The sequence below is a fragment of the Eriocheir sinensis genome, chromosome 24, assembly GCF_024679095.1.
Source record: "Eriocheir sinensis breed Jianghai 21 chromosome 24, ASM2467909v1, whole genome shotgun sequence".
Lineage (NCBI taxonomy): Eukaryota > Metazoa > Arthropoda > Malacostraca > Decapoda > Varunidae > Eriocheir > Eriocheir sinensis.
This window is the reverse complement of record NC_066532.1, coordinates 14,500,162-14,516,656: the sequence shown is the minus strand read 5'-3', so window position 1 is coordinate 14,516,656 and position 16,495 is coordinate 14,500,162. Positions and strand designations below refer to the sequence as shown.

Genomic DNA, 16,495 nt, shown 5'->3' with positions numbered 1-16,495 from the left:
TGGGTTTTTTCTTCATTTTCTTCTTATTTATCTATTCTTTTTTCTCTTCTTTCATGTTTTTGCTTATTTTTATTTCTGTTGATTTGTTCAGGTTTTATTTTCTTCTTCCTTTTTCTTTTTTCCTCCATTTTTTTCCTCATGCTTCATTATTCTACTCCTTTTATTTCTCTTTAGCTTTTTCTTCTTTGGCCTGTTTATTATTTTTTTGAGAAGACAACAGTAATTCGATTTTATAAGGTACCAATCAATCGTTAACCTGTGAAATTTCGAGTTCCGGTAAATGTTTTGTTATTTATTTCTCTTGATTATCCATATTCTGTTATTTTCACATATGTTGCATACGACGGTAAAAAACACATTCACTTAACCTGACAAATCAATGCAAGTCTACGTATTTCTTTGGTTTCTTTCCTTGGTTATCAGTATTATTTTTTTCTCACCTGTATTCTTCGCCAAGGCACCGAACATTTAACTAACCTTCGAAATCAATATAAATGTACTTTTTTTCCTTCACTCTTCACAAATTAACTGTATTCTTTTTTTTCATCCATGATCTTCGCAAGGTACCAAGCATTTACTTCACTCGATAAACCAAATTAAATGTAGTTGCGGACTGTCTAACCGATGCATCTTCCTCTAAACCTATTGCCACTTGGTAGTCTCATTCCATACGTCAGGTCACGGGTAGAAAGTGGAAGAGGGGGGGGGGGAGAGAGAGAGAGAGTGAGGGGAGTGATAGTTGGAGTGGTTTGGGAGAAAAGTGGATGGAGACGTAAGGAAAGATGGAGTGTTGGGGAAAAGAGTAGAGAGAGAAGGAGGAAAAAGAGTGAGAGAAAGGGGAGGATGAGCCGGTGGGAGAGGAATGGAAAGAGGAAGTGGCCAGGAAGAAGAGTGGAGAGAGGGAATGGAGGACGAACAAGCAGAGGAGAAGAGAGAAGGGAGTCTTGGCCGGGGAAGAAACTGAAGTGGAGGAGAAAAAGAGAGACAGCATGGAGAGGAGTGGAGAGAGAGGGGAGAAAGGAGATTATCTGACCGAGAGGGAAAATGTAGAGGAAAAGAGGAAAGCGAGAAAAGTGGGAAAGCAGAGACGAGAATGGGAAGTAAATTAACGGAGGAAAAGGGTGAAAGAGAAGGAAAAAGGAGAATAGGAAAGGTGGGAGATGAATGAACTAGAGCAGGAAAGCTGAGATGATACTGAGGCGAGTATATTAATGGAGAAAGAGGGTGGAAGGGGAGGAATAAAGAGAAAGATAAAAGTGGAAGATGAATGGACTAGAATAGAAGGAAAATAAAGAGGAGAATGGGAGGTAAATTGATTGAGGAGGAGAGTGGAAGAAGAGAAAAGAGGAGAGAGAGAAAAGTGGAAGATAAATGAACTAGAAAAGGAGGAAGAGAGAAGAATAGGAGGGAAACTTAGAGAGAGAGAGAGAGAGAGAGAGAGAGAGAGAGAGAGAGAGATCAACAGGTGGAGGGGAAAAGGAGACAAAAGATTGGGAGGTAGATTGAGGGAAGGGGAATGGAGAAGGAGGAGAAGAGGAGAAAAAAAAGAAAAGAGGATGATGAACTGGAGGAAGAGGAAAGGAGAGAGAAAATTGGGGGTTAGAATGAGGAGGAAGAGGAAGAAAAAGGAGAGAAATGAAGAGAAATGTGGAAGATAAATAAACAAGGAGGAAAGGAAAGTAGATAGAGGAATAGAAGATTAATGGAACAAAATGAAGAGTGGAAGAGGTTAAAAAAAGAAATACTAAGAGAATTGAGAGAGAAGAATAGGAAGTAAACTAACGGAGGAAGAAAAGAAGAGAAAGAGAGAAAAGTAGTTGAACAAGTGGAAGAGGAAAAGAGAGAGAAGAATATGAAGTAAAATAACTGAGGAGGAGAAGGAAAGGGGAGGAAAGAGGAAAGAGACGAAGTGGAGAAATGAAATAGAGGAAGAGGAAAGGAAGAGAGAAAAATAAGAGGTAAACTAACGGAGGAAAGGAGTGAAAGAGAGAGGAAAAAGGAGAGAAAGAGAGAGAAAAGGGAGAGATGAACTGGTATAAGAGGAGGAGGAAAGGAGAGAGGAAAAAGGAGAGAGAAAGAGAAAAGTGGGAGATGAAGGAACGGAAGTAGAAGGGAAGTAGAGAGAGGCAAATTGAGAGGGAAGGAGAATGGAAGGAAGGAAAAAAGAAAGAGAGAGAAAAGTGGGAGATGAAGGAACGGGAGTAGAAGGGAAGTAGAGAGAGAGAGAGGCAAATTGAGAGGGAAGGAGAATGGAAGGAAGGAAAAGAGAAAGAGAGAGATAAGTAAAAGATGAACTGGTGAAGAAGGAAACTAGAAAATACAAAAAGTACGAAATAAAAAAGAAACTAACAACATATCCTATTTTTCCCATCAATCCTCACCTTCTCCCCCTCTATCACATTTACGACCAAACACCAAACAATTCAATTACTCCATACCACAATCATTACCTGTGGCCCTCACCTGCGAAGCCCACCTGGGGACAACACTAATTACGGACAGGTACTCGAGGCAGCATCTCTCTCCCTCTCTTGTTATCACACCTGAAGATACCTGACCACCTTACCTGTGTTGCTCCTCACCTCACTGTCAATAAAGGTGTGTTCAGAATTCTCCAGGTGTAAGGGAGGTTGAGGAGGAGGAGGAGGAGGAAGGTGGAAGGTGGAAGGGGGAAGAATGAAGAAGAAAGATGGAAGGAGGAGGAGAAGGAGGAGGAGGAAGGAAGGTGGAAGGGGGAAGAATGAAGAAGGAAGATGGAAGGAGGAGGAGGAGAAGGAGAAGCAGGAGGAGAAGAAGAAGAAGAAGAAGAAGAGAGGAGGAGGAGGAGGAGGTGTAGCAATTCTCATTCTGTTTTTCATTATTTTCCAACACTTCAAATTAGCTTTTCCTTAACTAATTACAAGTATTATTTATTTTTCATATGTAAATGTAGCCTCTCTCTCTCTCTCTCTCTCTCTCTCTCTCTCTCTCTCTCTCTCTCTCTCTCTCTCTCTCTCTCTCTCTCTCTCTCTCTCTCTCTCTCTCTCTCTCTCTCTCTCTCTCTCTCTCTCTCTCTCTCTCTCTCTCTCTCTCTCTCTCTCTCTCTCTCTCTCTCTCTCTCTTCACACTGGATCGCTATTGTAGTATCTCCGTTTTCCGTTCAACTTTATTTTTCACACACACACACACACACACACACACACACACACACACACACACACACACACACACACACACACACACACACACACACACACACACACACACACACACACACACACACACACACACACATATTCACTTCCTTACATCTACTTGGCTACCAGGAAATACTCTCTTTGTACAGGTATATAAAGACACATTCACCTGTATCTATTTCTTCGCTTCTCATCCTTGTCCAATTTGCTTTCTCTCTTTTATACTCCCTCGCAGACTTTCCTTTTTCTCTTTTCCTTTCTCTTTGTATCTAACTTTTACATATCTAGTTGTAACTATGTCTTCTTTTTTACATAACTCCCCAATTAGATCCTTTCTATTCCCTTTCATAATTACCTTTGCTTAACTTTTCTGTCTCTTTTCCTCCCTTCTATAATCACTTTGCACTAACTATCTCTTTTTTCCATCACTCCTTAATCAGTTCTCTTCCATTCCCTTATATAATTTGCTTTCTATACAGCTCCTTTCTATTCCTTTACATAATTACCTTTGCCTAACTTTTCTGTCTCTTTTCCTCCCTTCTATAATCACCTAGCACTAACTATCTCTTTTTTCCATCACTCCTTAATCAGTTCTCTTCCATTCCCTTATATAATTTCATTTATGCACGTAACTTCTCTTTCTTTTCTTCCCTTCTCAACTATCTCCTCTCCAATTAGTTATCATCTCTTTCCTCCGTCGCTTTCCTTCCCTTCCTCCACACCTCGTCTTAGCTCGCCCCGATATCCTTCCTAGTCCCTTACACACTCTCCTTCACGTAGCTTCTCGGTGTCTTTCCTTCCCTTCCTTCCCTCCTAATTCCTTACACACTCTCCTCCATGTAGTTTCTCTGTGTCTTTCCTTCCCTTCCTTTCCCAACCTCCTTCAAATTCCCTTACACATTTGCTTCACACACACTTCCCTTTTAAGTAGTATCTCTTTCTTTCTTCTCTTCATTCACACCTTTTAGCTCTTCCCGACTTCCTTCTTATGCCCTTTCCACAGTTTCCTCTCAGTATCACCTCTTTTTTTCCTTCCTTTCCCATCTTATCTAGCAGCAACCTTCTCGTTTTTACATAAGTTCCCATTAAGTTCCCTTCTATTCCCTCTTTGCATATTCCCATCCCTTCCTTCCTTCCTTCCTCTTACTCACTTCCATCTTCGCAGCTTCTTTGTATCTTTTTTTTCCTCTCCTTCCCTTCCTTCACACATCCTCTTAACTCGCCCTGAACACCCTCCTTTTCTGTCTATATAGCTTTCCTTTCCTTCCTTCAATTCATTTTTAGCTACCCCCGACTTCCTTCCTATTCCTTTATACTCTCCCCTCTTCGTAACTTCTTTGTATCTCTCCTTCTTCTCCTTCCCTTCCTTCACACATCGTCTTAACTCGCCCCCACCACCTTCCTTTTCCGCCTCTGTATCTTTTCTTTCCCTCCTTCACACCGCCTCAGAGCTTGACCCGACTTCCTTCCTTACACACTCCCTTCTACGTAGCTCTCTGTATCCCTCCTTCCCTTCCTACACATCGCCGCTTCGCTCTCCCTCACCACCTTCCTTTTCCGCCTTTGTATCTTTTCTTTCCTTCCTTCACACCGCCTCAGAGCTTGCCACGACTTCCTTCCTTACACACTCTTCTCTGCGAAGCGTCTCTGTATATCCTTCCCTCTCTTCCTTCCCTTCCTACACCCCGCCGCTTAGCTCGCCCCGACCTCCACGGCTGTAAGGTCCACGAGGGGCTGGCGGGCTCACAAAGAAGTCGGGGATTCACAAAGAAGTCGAAGGTTCATTTTATGCCATTGAACACGACGAGAAAGGCTCAGCGTCCCAGATTTGTCGCTTCCCATTCAAGACTACTGGGAAAACTAGAATGGGAAGGAGGAGGAGGAGGGAAAGGACGCGAGAAGAAGAGGAGGAGGAGAAAAGAGAATGGGAAAAGATGGGAGACTGAAAGGGGAAGAAAAAGAAAGATGAGGAGGAGAAAAGAGAGTAAGGAAAGACTGGAGATTGAAATGGGATGAAAAGGAGGAGGAGGAGGGAAAGGACGCGAGAAGAAGAGGAGGAGGAGGAGGAGAAAAGAGAGTGGGAAAAGTTGGGAGACTGAAAGGAGAAAAAAAAGAAAGATGAGGAGGAGAAAAGAGAGTAAGGAAAGATTGGAGATTGAAATGGGATGAAAAGGAAGGAGGAGGAGGAGGAAGGAGGAGGAGTTTATAAGGGAGAACGAAGAGGAAAGGAGATGAGAACATGAGGGAAGGAGAAGAAAGGAGAATGAGGAAAAATGAGAAATTGTAATGGGAAAAAGAAAACGAAGGAAGAAGAAGATAAAGAGGAAGAAGAAGGAAGAGGTTGTTTGCAAAGGAGGAGAGAGAGAACAGTGAAAGAGGATGAGAACGAGAAGAAAGAGATTTGAAAAAAGGAAAAAAAGAATCACTAGAAAAACGGAAGGAAAGAAAGAGATGATAAAAGAGTCGAAAAGGAGAAGAGAAAGAGACAATAAAAGAAGATAAAAAGAAGGGGAGAAGAAATGGTGAGGAAAAAGATTAGGAGAGAGAGAGAGAGAGAATTAAAAAAAAAAATCGCATGAGTGTTATAAAAGAAAACGAGAGGAAAAAAAACACTCTCTTGATGGTCTTAATTGGTGCAGTGATTATTGTTGTTGTTGTTGTTGTTGTTTGTGGTGGTGGTGGTGGTAATTCTGAACCTCCAATTACTTCTCCTGCATCCTCATATAATCCTATGATGACGGTTAATAATAATGATAACAATACTAGCGGTCGAAAATAACAGCCCCGACCTTCTCTTCCTCCTCCTTTCCCTTCCTCCTCCTCCTCTTTCCTTCTCCTTCCTCTTTCTCCTCTTCTGCCTTCCTTCCTTTCTTCTCTTCCTCTTCCTTCCTTCTACTCTTTCTTCCTTCCTCCTCTTCCTCCTCCTCTTCCCTTCCTTTCTTCCTCCTCTTCCTCCTCCTCCTCTTCCTCTTCCTCTTCCTTCTCCTGTTCCTCCTCCTTCCTTCCTTCCTTCCTTCCTCCTCTTCCTCCTCCTCTTCCTTCTCCTCCTCCTCCTCCTCCTCCTCCTCCTCCTCCTCCTCCTCCCTTCCTCCTGAAATAACAGAACCATTAAGCGATTGCCGAGAGATTGGAGGGATGATTTTTTCTTTTTCTTTCTTTTCCTTATTGTTGTGTCTTGAAAGGAATTGTTTTACTTTTTTTGTTTTCTGATTTTAGTTACATTTTTATGGCTGATCCTTTCTTTTTTTTATTTTCCATTGTTTTATCATGAAACCAATATTTTTTTACTTTTTTAATTTAATTTTCTACATTATTTTCTGGTTTCTTTTCTTTTTAGTTGCTCTTTCATATTTTTCCCCCATAGTGTATCTCTTAGAAGCTATATTTTTTTATCCTTTCTTTTGTACATTTCGGTATTATGATTTCGATTTTAGCTGTTCTTTTTCTTTTTCTCCTTTTTTGTTCTGTCTAGAGAGCTTTTTTATATCTTTTATTTTTTTCTGCTTTCATCGTTACATTTGGGTATTATGATTTTTTTTCCTGATCATTTTTTTAGATTCATTTGTCGAAAGCTTTTTAGTATTTGTAACTATTTTTATTTATTTATTTATTTATTTATTTTTGCCTCTCGGCTGCTTACGTAGTCCATTTAATATCATGATTTTGTTTTGTTTTTTTGTTTATCTTTTCTTTTTTCTACTTTCATTATCTTGTTATTTTGGGGGGTCCTTTTTTTTGCCTCATTTTGCTTGCTTTCGTAGTCCTTTCTGGCATTTTGATTTTTTTTCTTTTTTTTTGCTAGCTGATTTTCTTTTCATAATTGTCGGACGAATTATGCTTTTTTTCTCTTTATTTTTTTGCCTATTTTTATGTGATATGTTTTTTTTGTCACTTTTCTTCTTTTCATTTCATTTCCTGTTTTTTTCCTGTTTCCTTCTTTAATTTTCCTTTGACTATTTTGGTATCTTTTTTTGGTATGCTTGTTGTCGCGATCCTTAGAAATTGCGTCTAGGTAATCTTTTTTCGTCTTTATTGGTCTGTCTTGAATGTATTTTTGGGAGGAAGTTGTTTTATTCCGTTTTCCTTTTTTTCCTGCTTTCTTCCTGTTTTCATAGTCCATTAAACTTTTCGTATCACAATGATTTTTTTTTTCTTTATATGATCTTTTTTCTTTATTGGTCTGTCTTGAATGTATTTTTGGGAGGAAATTGTTTTATTCCGTTTTCCTTTTTTTCCTGCTTTCTTCCTGTTTTCATTGTCCATTAAACTTCGTATCACAACGTGTTTTTTTTCTTTATATGATCTTTTTTCTTTATCGGTCTGTCTTGAATGTATTTTTCGGAGGTAATTGTTTTATTCCGTTTTCCTTTTTTTCCTGCTTTCTTCCTGTTTTCATGGTCCATTAAACTTTTCGTATCACAATGCGTTTTTTTTCCTTTATATGATCTTTTTTCTTTATCGGTCTGTCTTGAATGTATTTTTCGGAGGTAATTGTTTTATTCGGTTTTCCTTTTTTTCCTGCTTTCTTCCTGTTTTCATGGTCTAGTTCGTTCTCTTCAATTACGTTATTTTTCTCCTTTTACCCCTTTTCATTTTTTTTCTTGCTTTTTTTATATCTGCTCCCTTCTTGTTTTTCTATTTCTAATCATGACGTGCGAGTTATTTTTCCTTTACCACATTTATTTAACATTTATTCCCCTTTGCACAGTTTTCATCAATCTATTTATATTTTTAATCCGTGCTTATTCTCTTCTCCTTTAACTTTGCTGTCTTCATACTCGCTGCGCCCATTCCTTTTCTCAATACAGAAATAGACAAACACATATACAGACAGAAAGATTAGCAGACAGAGAGACAGGATATTCAGTAGACAGACAGTTAGATACATGGATGGATAGACAGACAGATAAATAGACAGACAGGCAAATAGATAGATAGATAGATAGACACACATATACAGACAGACAGACAGAAAGATTAGCAGACAGAGAGACAGGATATTCAGTAGATAGACAGTTACTTACATGGACAGATAGAGAGATACAGATAAATAGACAGACAGGCAAATAGATAGATAGATAGACACACATTTAGATAGACAGGTAGACAGAAAAAGCGACCTACAGACAGACTGACAGATGAAAAATGACAGAACCTTCTCTTTGATAGTAATACAAGGAGGCTTTGCCCGGCTCATCCCTCTCTTTGTTCTTCTTCAGTCTCCCTTGCTCACCTTCCTTGAGCCTGCCTCCCGTTTTCTATTGTGTTTTCGCCTCCTGTAATCCCCGGGGCAAAGGTCGATGTGATTCTGACTTCGATGATTTTCTTTGATTAGTTTGGGATTAATTTTTTGTATCGCTTTTTTTCTTCTTTTTATGTTATGGATTTCTATGTTCCTTCTTTCCTTTTTTCTTTGATATTCTTTGGTATATTTTCTATCATTTTTATTCTTTTCATATCCTTTTTTTCATGGTTCCTTCTTTACGTTTGCCTTGTTCAGTTCTTTTTCTTTTTTTGTGTAGTTTTTTCTTCTTTTTCTCTTATTTTTTTTTATTTTCTCGTATCCTTTCCCTTTTCCTTTGATAAGTTTGATGTCTTTTATTCTATCCTTTTCTTTCTTCTTTTAATATCTTGTTTTTTTCGCGTTTCCTGTTTTCCGTTTTCTTTTAACAGTTTTGCATTTGTGTTATTGTGTTTTTCTTTTTTTTTTCATAATATCTCAATCCTTTTTTTTTTATTAGTGATTTTTTTTGTGTGTCACTTTTCTTCATTTCATTTCATTTCCTGTTTTTTTTTCCTGTTTCCTTCATTCCATTTTCTTTTGATCATTTTCGTATCTTTTTTGTGCCTTTTTTCTTCATTTCACTTAATTTCCTGTTTTTTTTTTTACATGTTTCCTTCTTTCCCTTTTCTTTAATCAATTTATAATCATTTTTTTATCATTTTTCCTTCGTTTCCTATTACGTTATTTTCATTTTTATTTTCTTTCCTTATTTATCTGTATTTATCTATCTATTTAAATATCGATCTATCTATCACTCGCTCGCTCGATCTTTCTTTCACAGCTTCTCCGTTCTCCTTCATATCCATTTTTTTTCTCATTCCCTTCTTTGCTTTCTCTTTTTTCTGTTTATCTGTTTATCTATCTTTCCTTGTTTCTTCTATCTCCTTTATATCCTTTTTTCACATCTTTCCTTCCTTTTTCTCTATTTATATTTATCTGTCCTTTCTTATTCAATCTCTTTCGTTCTTCTTCATATCCAGTGTTATTTCACATTTCCATTATCTTTCCTTTCTACCAATATCTATCTATCTATCTATCTATCCTTCTGTCTATCTACCTAGCTACCCATCTTTCCTTCTTTCCTTTACAACCTCTGTGTAACAATTCATTCAATCTGACCTTTATTTTTCCTCACATTTATAGTTTTCTCATTCTGTTATGCTGATTTGCTTTCTGCTTTTACAAGTTCGTGATTTTGTTTTGTAACGATAAATCCCTTGTATTCTTTCTTTCCCTTTCTCGCAGTCCCGTCTTTCTCTCTTACTTTCTCTTTTGATGATATTCTACAACCCTTTTTTTCTCTCTATTATAAACGATAACCTCTAACCAGTATTTATGTTTCCTGCGTGATACCGCTTTACTTTTGCTAACGATAACTATTTTTTCTCTCTTTCAAACGATATTTTTCATCAATATAGTTTTTTCTTTTCATGATTTTTTTTTCTATTTGAACCTCAAGTAAACATTTTTCTTTCGCTTAAAAAAAAGTCACCATCATCTTTGTTTATCTCTCCATATTGCTCTTGTTTATCTCTCCATATTGCTCTTGTTTTCTTCCTATAACCTCCAAGAAACCTGATTTTTTCTCCCCTCCGAACAATATATTTTAACCCATATTTCCGTCTCTCTCTTTAGCTCTCTTTCAAACAATGTATTTTAACCGATATCTTTTTTCTCCCTTTTGCTTTTGTTTCTCTTATAATAACCTCCAGCAACCTTTTTTTCCCCACTTCCAAACATTATTCTAACCCACACATCTTTTCCTCGGTCTCCCCTGCAGGCCGGGACGGAAAGCGGCTTCCTGACGTGGCTGACGAGACCCTGCAGAGGAGGAAAGCCCCGATAGCCTTGATGCCGGAGGGTCTCAGCATCGGGGAGTTCATCGACGAGAACATCAAGAAGGTAAGAGTCACCCCTTCAACGTGGCTCAAAGAAAATGGGGTCAGGTTTGGGGTGCAGGGATAACTTTTACATTTTCGTGTTTTTAGATTAAGAAAGAAAACGAGAGGATGGTGTGTGTATATTTTTGTTCTTGTTTGCATTGTTTATTTTTTATTTGTTTGGTTTTTGATAAGTTGTTTATTTTTATTTTTTATTTTTTATTTTTTTTTACGAAGCAATGTTTATTTGTTATTCTTTGGATATAATCATGAATTTTTTCCCCTCTTCTCTTTCTTTTCTTTCTAACTACTTTCCTGTTTTCCTGTATTCTCTCTTCCCTTTCTTCCTTCCACCGTTTTTTTCTTCCCATGCTTTCTTCCAACACTTCTTCCTCTTCTTTCATCCCTCTTTCATTCCTCCCATTCCTTTCTATCTTCCTCCTTTCCCTCCCCCTTCCTCCTCCCTTTCTCGTAAACGTTCTTCTTCGCCTTCCCCTTTCCCTTCCATTCCTCTTTTACATCCTTCCTCCCCTCCTCACCATTATTTCATTTCTTTCTACGTTCCTCATGTCCTCCTTTCTCCTTCCCTCCTCTTCTTCACCTGGTCCCTTCGCATCCTTCTTCATTTTCTTCTCTTTCATCACTCCTACTTCATCCCCTTTTATCTTCTTACCTCCATTTCGTGCGTTTTTGATTCCTCCTTTCCTTTTTCCTATCCTTCCCACCTCCCTCCCTCCCTCCTGTCCTTCACCTGGTTCCTTCGCATCCTTCACAGGTGGACAAAGATCCTTCAGACTTCGACGACGTCCGACACTATTGCTACGAAGGTGACGCCATGTCCATAGCGTCCTTGTCTTCCATTGGCTCCGGTACGTCCTTGACATTTTTGCTTATTTACTTATTTTTACTTATTTACGCGATTTTTTCTCATTTGTGTCTTACCTGCTCAGTTTTTTAACTCCTTTTTTGCTGGTTTCGTTTTCTTTATTAACGTGTGTATGTCTGTCTATCTTTGGGGGGTTATGATGAGCCTTTTACTTACTTGTTAACTCTATATCTTTTGTATTCGTGTAAGTTCGTTATTGTGTACCTCAATACTTGCTTTCAAAAGACTTATACTTTTTAATTTTCAAGTTTTCCTCGGATATTCAGTAGTGACTCGCCTGGTAAGGAAAACCTCCTAAACTCACTCAGCGAGTGAGGTAACTCTTTGGGCGACTGGTTAAGAAGTGTTTTCCAATCTAGCCGGTCGCCGGTTCAATCCCCGGCGCCGGTAAAACCCTTTCCGGGTATGGATTATTTTCTTGTGTGTTTCGTGACACGCAGAGTCGTGTGGATGTCAAGGGAAGTGGAATTTAGTGGCATTACAATTCTACCCAAAACAGCTGTACCTTCAATTGCTATAAACAACTAACCCAAAGGATGAGGCTGTGATGTGGTCGAGTCTCTCCTCCTCTCTTTTAGTTAGACTTGATCTTCTTGTCTTGTCTCGGTACTTCAACCCCCAAAAGCTGTACCCGGATAGCTTACGGTAACACCAACCACAACACAAAGGACACGGCTGTAACCAGTTCGAATCCCTCTCTCTTCCCTCACAGGAGCCTCCACCGACAGTACAGATACCTATGACTACAAGAATGACTGGGGGCCCAAATTCGAGAAACTAAACCAGGTCTTCAAACGAGAGTCGGAGGAGGAGGACGACAGCGACTACGAGTTCTCTAACATCCCGAAGCAGAGAAAACGCGCCTCTTTGCCTCCCCCGGTGACAGAGACAACCCCGCCGGAGTCGCCAGTCAACAAGCCAGTCACCACCTCCCGCCCCACCGCCGAGCCGACAGTCACCTTCACTGGGGGGGACGGGAAGAGCGGTGACCGGCCCCAGCAGCCTCCTCCCCCGCCTCCGTCAAGATCCACCGAAGCCTTCAGTCCTTTGCCCTCTTACGGTGACCTTGAAGGAGAAGAGTCGTGGTGCTAGTGAGCGACTCGTGTGTGCGTGTGTGTGTGTGTGTGTGTGTGTGTGTGTGTGTGTGTGTGTGTGTGTTCTCAGGTGCATTTCCAGGTATACAGAGCAACATACTATTACAATACACAGGTACGTCTCTTCTTTTCGCGTATCTGGAAGAACGCGAAGCAAAACGTAAACAAACTTGTCTCGTTTTGCGCGTTCTGCTTACATTAGCGCGATCAAGACGCCCAAATATGACCATGTGTACTCTAAGGAAAATTTCGATGTTTGAATTACGCGATCTCTCCAGTAATGCAAGACGCGCGGAAAACGAGAAGTGCTTGTACGTCATTCTCTTATAATATTGTAAATGGATGCATGGGGCGTATTCTCAGACGCTTTGGGCTCACACATCGCTATTACTAAAGGCCATAGAGTAGATAAAGTGGGTTCTCACGACGGTGCAGAAGCCTTGTCAAACCATCTCTAAGCTCATGAAACTACCCATGGAAATACCCACTACAATCTCAACGAAAGCCTTATTAAATGTGGGTGTGGAAGCCCTGAATTGAAAAGCCTTGTCAACCTATCACTGGACTCATAAAACCACCCATGGAAATACCCACAACGCCCTCTACAAAAGCCTTATCAGATATGGGTGTCTAAGCCCTGAATTGAGAAGCCTTGTCAACCTATCATTGGACTCATAAAACCACCCATGGAAATACCCACAACGACCTCTACGAAAGCCTTACCAGACGTGGGTGTGTGAGCCTTGAAACGTTTGAGGATACGGACCACAGTATGAATCGCTCGTATATTCACACTAATCACATGGCTAATATTCCTACTGATGCTGTATGACTTTTATTTTGTGTTTTATTGGGTTGTGTTGTTATCGCCATTGTTACTTTTTTTTGTGTTTGTTAAGGATGAGCCTCGCCGCTTTTCCCGTTGTGATATGAACCGAACGCGTGTCAGTCAGTCAGTGCCGAATTCGCAGTGAGTCAGATGGAAGGTGCTCCAATCAAAGGTATATTAACCCCCGCGTCTCCTTTTCTACTTCCTTTCTTTCTATTTTGTTCCCTTTTTTTTCCCCAGTTCTTCCTTTCTGTTTTTCGTCCTTCTATCCATCCTTCCTTTCTAATTTAATTTCTTCCCTCCTTCCTTTTTTTTATTTTCCCTTGTTAACTTTCTACTTTCTTTTCTGTATATCTTTCTTTTTTTTTTTCTTTGTTTTTCAACCCAAATCCCCCAAATTATGCTTCTTTTTTATTTTCTTAAGTTTTTCTCAACGTTTCATTGCACATTTTACTTCCATTTTTTTTCGTATCCACTTTTTCTCTTCCTCATTTTTACCTTTCATCTCCTTACTCGGTTATTTCTCTCTTTGTTCTTTTCTCTCTCTTGTGTTCATTGCTTTTACCTCATTTCTGTTATTTTCACTTTTGTTTATTCCTTTCTTACGTGTCTCATTTCCATTCTATATTTCCTTACCCCGTGTCACTCTATTCCTTTTTCTTCTATTTCATCTTTTAATACCCATTGCTACCCATCTACTAATCTACCGACCTCACGTCAACGCTGTTCACTCTCCCCTCGAAAACAAGCCCCTCCCACTTCCTCGTCAAGCCTCATTGGTCGATTCTCAAGCAAGCCACGCCCCTCTCCATGCCCGTGATTGGTGGATACTGGGAGAGGTTCAAGCCTATTGTTTGTTGCTGAGAGAAGTTTGACCCTATTGGCTGTTGCTGAGAGGATGTGGGCGGGGCCTATCTTCGAGGTTAGTGTGAACGGAGTATACCAATCCCTGAAGGTGCCTGTTTATGTGTGAGAACGTAAACTATAGATGCTAAAAAACGAAAGAAGAACGTAAGCGAATTTTCATATTGACCAAACGTTCTATTATTTCCATAACACAGTGTATATGATTGATTTCTTTTGTACTTAAATGATTCAGAACCATAATCATGACATTTTTTTGCTTGTTTACTTATGCAAGGCGAATGATTGAGTGCAAGATGATGATGATGATAGGATAAGAAATTAAAACTATCTTCTTAATTGAACAAGTCATAAAAATCAACCGAAGATTAAAATAGCGTTACGTAGTTGTTAAGGTTTGTCGATGTACCGTATGTGGCTGGGAGGAAAATTGTGCGCGGCGTCTTAAGTAATGTGTGATGTGGTCCTTATTTTGTCCCCCGTGAAATAAGTCGCAGAGGGGTGGAAAGTCTGTCTCGTACGCATTTTTTGTTTTGTCTCTTTGTTACTTTTATACTTTTTTGTCTTTTCGCTAAAAATGGTGATTGTAGACTAGTGAAAAGTTTGCCTTGTGTGGGGATGAAGCTTAAGCGAGGATGTTTTTCGTAACCTTGATGATTTTAATGTTTGTTTGTTTGTTTAATCTTTTGTGTTTAGGTCCTAACTAGAGTCTTCCAAATATGTCCAGGCCGGTCTGGCGTAGGCTCCCGTGGGTCCTTTCCTCCCCTCTGCTCTGCCACACAGTCCCAACACCTATCCCTTCCTCTCATATGTAAGCTATAGGTAACATATGAGAGGAAAAAATAGGTGTTGGGACTGTGTGGCGGAGCAGAGGGGAGGAAAAGGCCCCCGGGAACCAACGCCAAAAAGGACTCGACAATTTGGTTTCACTTATATGACTTACACCGTATATTTTAAAGGTCGTATTAGTATTTGTTAACAGTTATTTGGCTAGTTTGGGTTTTTACTTCCATTTGTAGGAGTTAGTTTGAAGTGATGGATTTTCACACAGTTAAGTCGACGTATTACAAACAGTCGTAAAAAGCGAAATAGAGAAATCAACAGAATCAACTACCCACGCCTTGAAAAACGGGCTAAAAAAAGGACAAATCAGCCTCATTATTGTTAGTAAAGACTCATACGACGTTTAAGATATCATGCGTTTATGTGTTCAAGTTAACTTTAAGTAGACGAGTTTTCTTCTAATTTTGGACGTCCTCTTGGCAAAAAAAAAAAAAAAAAGAGAGAAGAAAGAAAAAATGACAAACTAATCAATATTTCTGGTAATCTCTTTTTTAATCCACAAAATTAATATGACTCACTGTGTTCAAGTTATCTTAAAGCATCGAGTTTGCTTCTATTTTCGACTTCCTCTCGGATAGACAAAGATAAAGATAGAGAAGATAAAATGATGATACATAATAAAAAAAATATAAGGACAGATAAGTAAAAAAAAAAAGTAATTCCTTGATAGATAAATAGAGTAAAAAAGATAAAATAAAGAAGACAAAAATAAAGATAGAGAAAAAGAAAATACAAAGACATGGTAAAAATACACCCGGTGATAAAATTCTAAGACAAAATCGGAATAGGGATAAAGACAAGATAAAACAAATATTGCGAAAGAGGAAGTAAAAAGACGAAAAAACATCAAAATTATTCCCGGTGATCACTTTCAAAAATACAAAATCAAAATGTGAACAATTAATCTTTTTTTTTTTTTTGCCAAGGACGTGATACAGTTTAATTCAAGATAGTTTTTTTTTATTGTGGAAGTTTTGCTCAATTGTGGGCGTAGACCGAAATAAAGAACCAGACAGACAGACGATAACACTCTCTCTCTCTCTCTCTCTCTCTCTCTCTCTCTCTCTCTCTCTCTCTCTCTCTCTCTCTCTAAATGTTCCAAGAGCAGGAGAGAGAGAGAGAGAGAGACTTAGAGAAACAAAGATTTAAGAAACAGAGAGAAGAGAGACAAAAAAAAGTAAATACTGAGAGAGGGGATAACAGAGAGACAGAGAAAAGTAAAGAGAGAGAGAACAAGAGACAGAGAAAACAGGTAAGTAGAGAGGGGAAACAGAGAGAGAGACAGAAAGAGAGAAGAATATGAACCGCAGGACACAGAACACGAAAATGAGATAGACAAGGCACAGACAAAGAGTGAGAGACAGCTATAGAAAGATGCCAAACAGTTACAATTCCAAAGAGTGACAGATATAGAAAAAGGGAAAAGGGAGAAGCCAACGTGGTGAACTAGTCGTGTGTTTGTGTGACTTAAAACCAAATCTGATGACCAAAAGAGTGTAGGAGTCAAACGTTTATGAAGCTGAGACCAAAACTATACGAAGTCAGATGTCCGTGAAAAGCCTGTATTCCTAAACGTAAATTCGCCCGTTTGAAAAGCCTCTCGAAGAAATTGCAGGGATTTCCATGAAGTATTTGGGGA

The 16,495-nt window shown here is 39.2% G+C and overlaps 1 protein-coding gene across 1 annotated transcript in view; it reads left to right on the top strand.

Annotated features, from left to right (window-relative positions):
• The window catches only part of LOC127003143 (neural-cadherin-like), a 70,166-nt gene extending 54,227 nt beyond the window's left edge, over positions 1–15,939 (top strand). Inside the window, exons 30-32 of the mRNA XM_050869540.1 lie at positions 10,241–10,362; positions 11,116–11,209; positions 11,939–15,939. Coding sequence (XP_050725497.1) covers positions 10,241–10,362; positions 11,116–11,209; positions 11,939–12,318 — 596 coding nt within the window. The 3' untranslated portion in view covers positions 12,319–15,939. The remainder of the gene's footprint in view (positions 1–10,240; positions 10,363–11,115; positions 11,210–11,938) is intronic.
• The last annotated feature ends 556 nt before the right edge of the window (positions 15,940–16,495 follow it).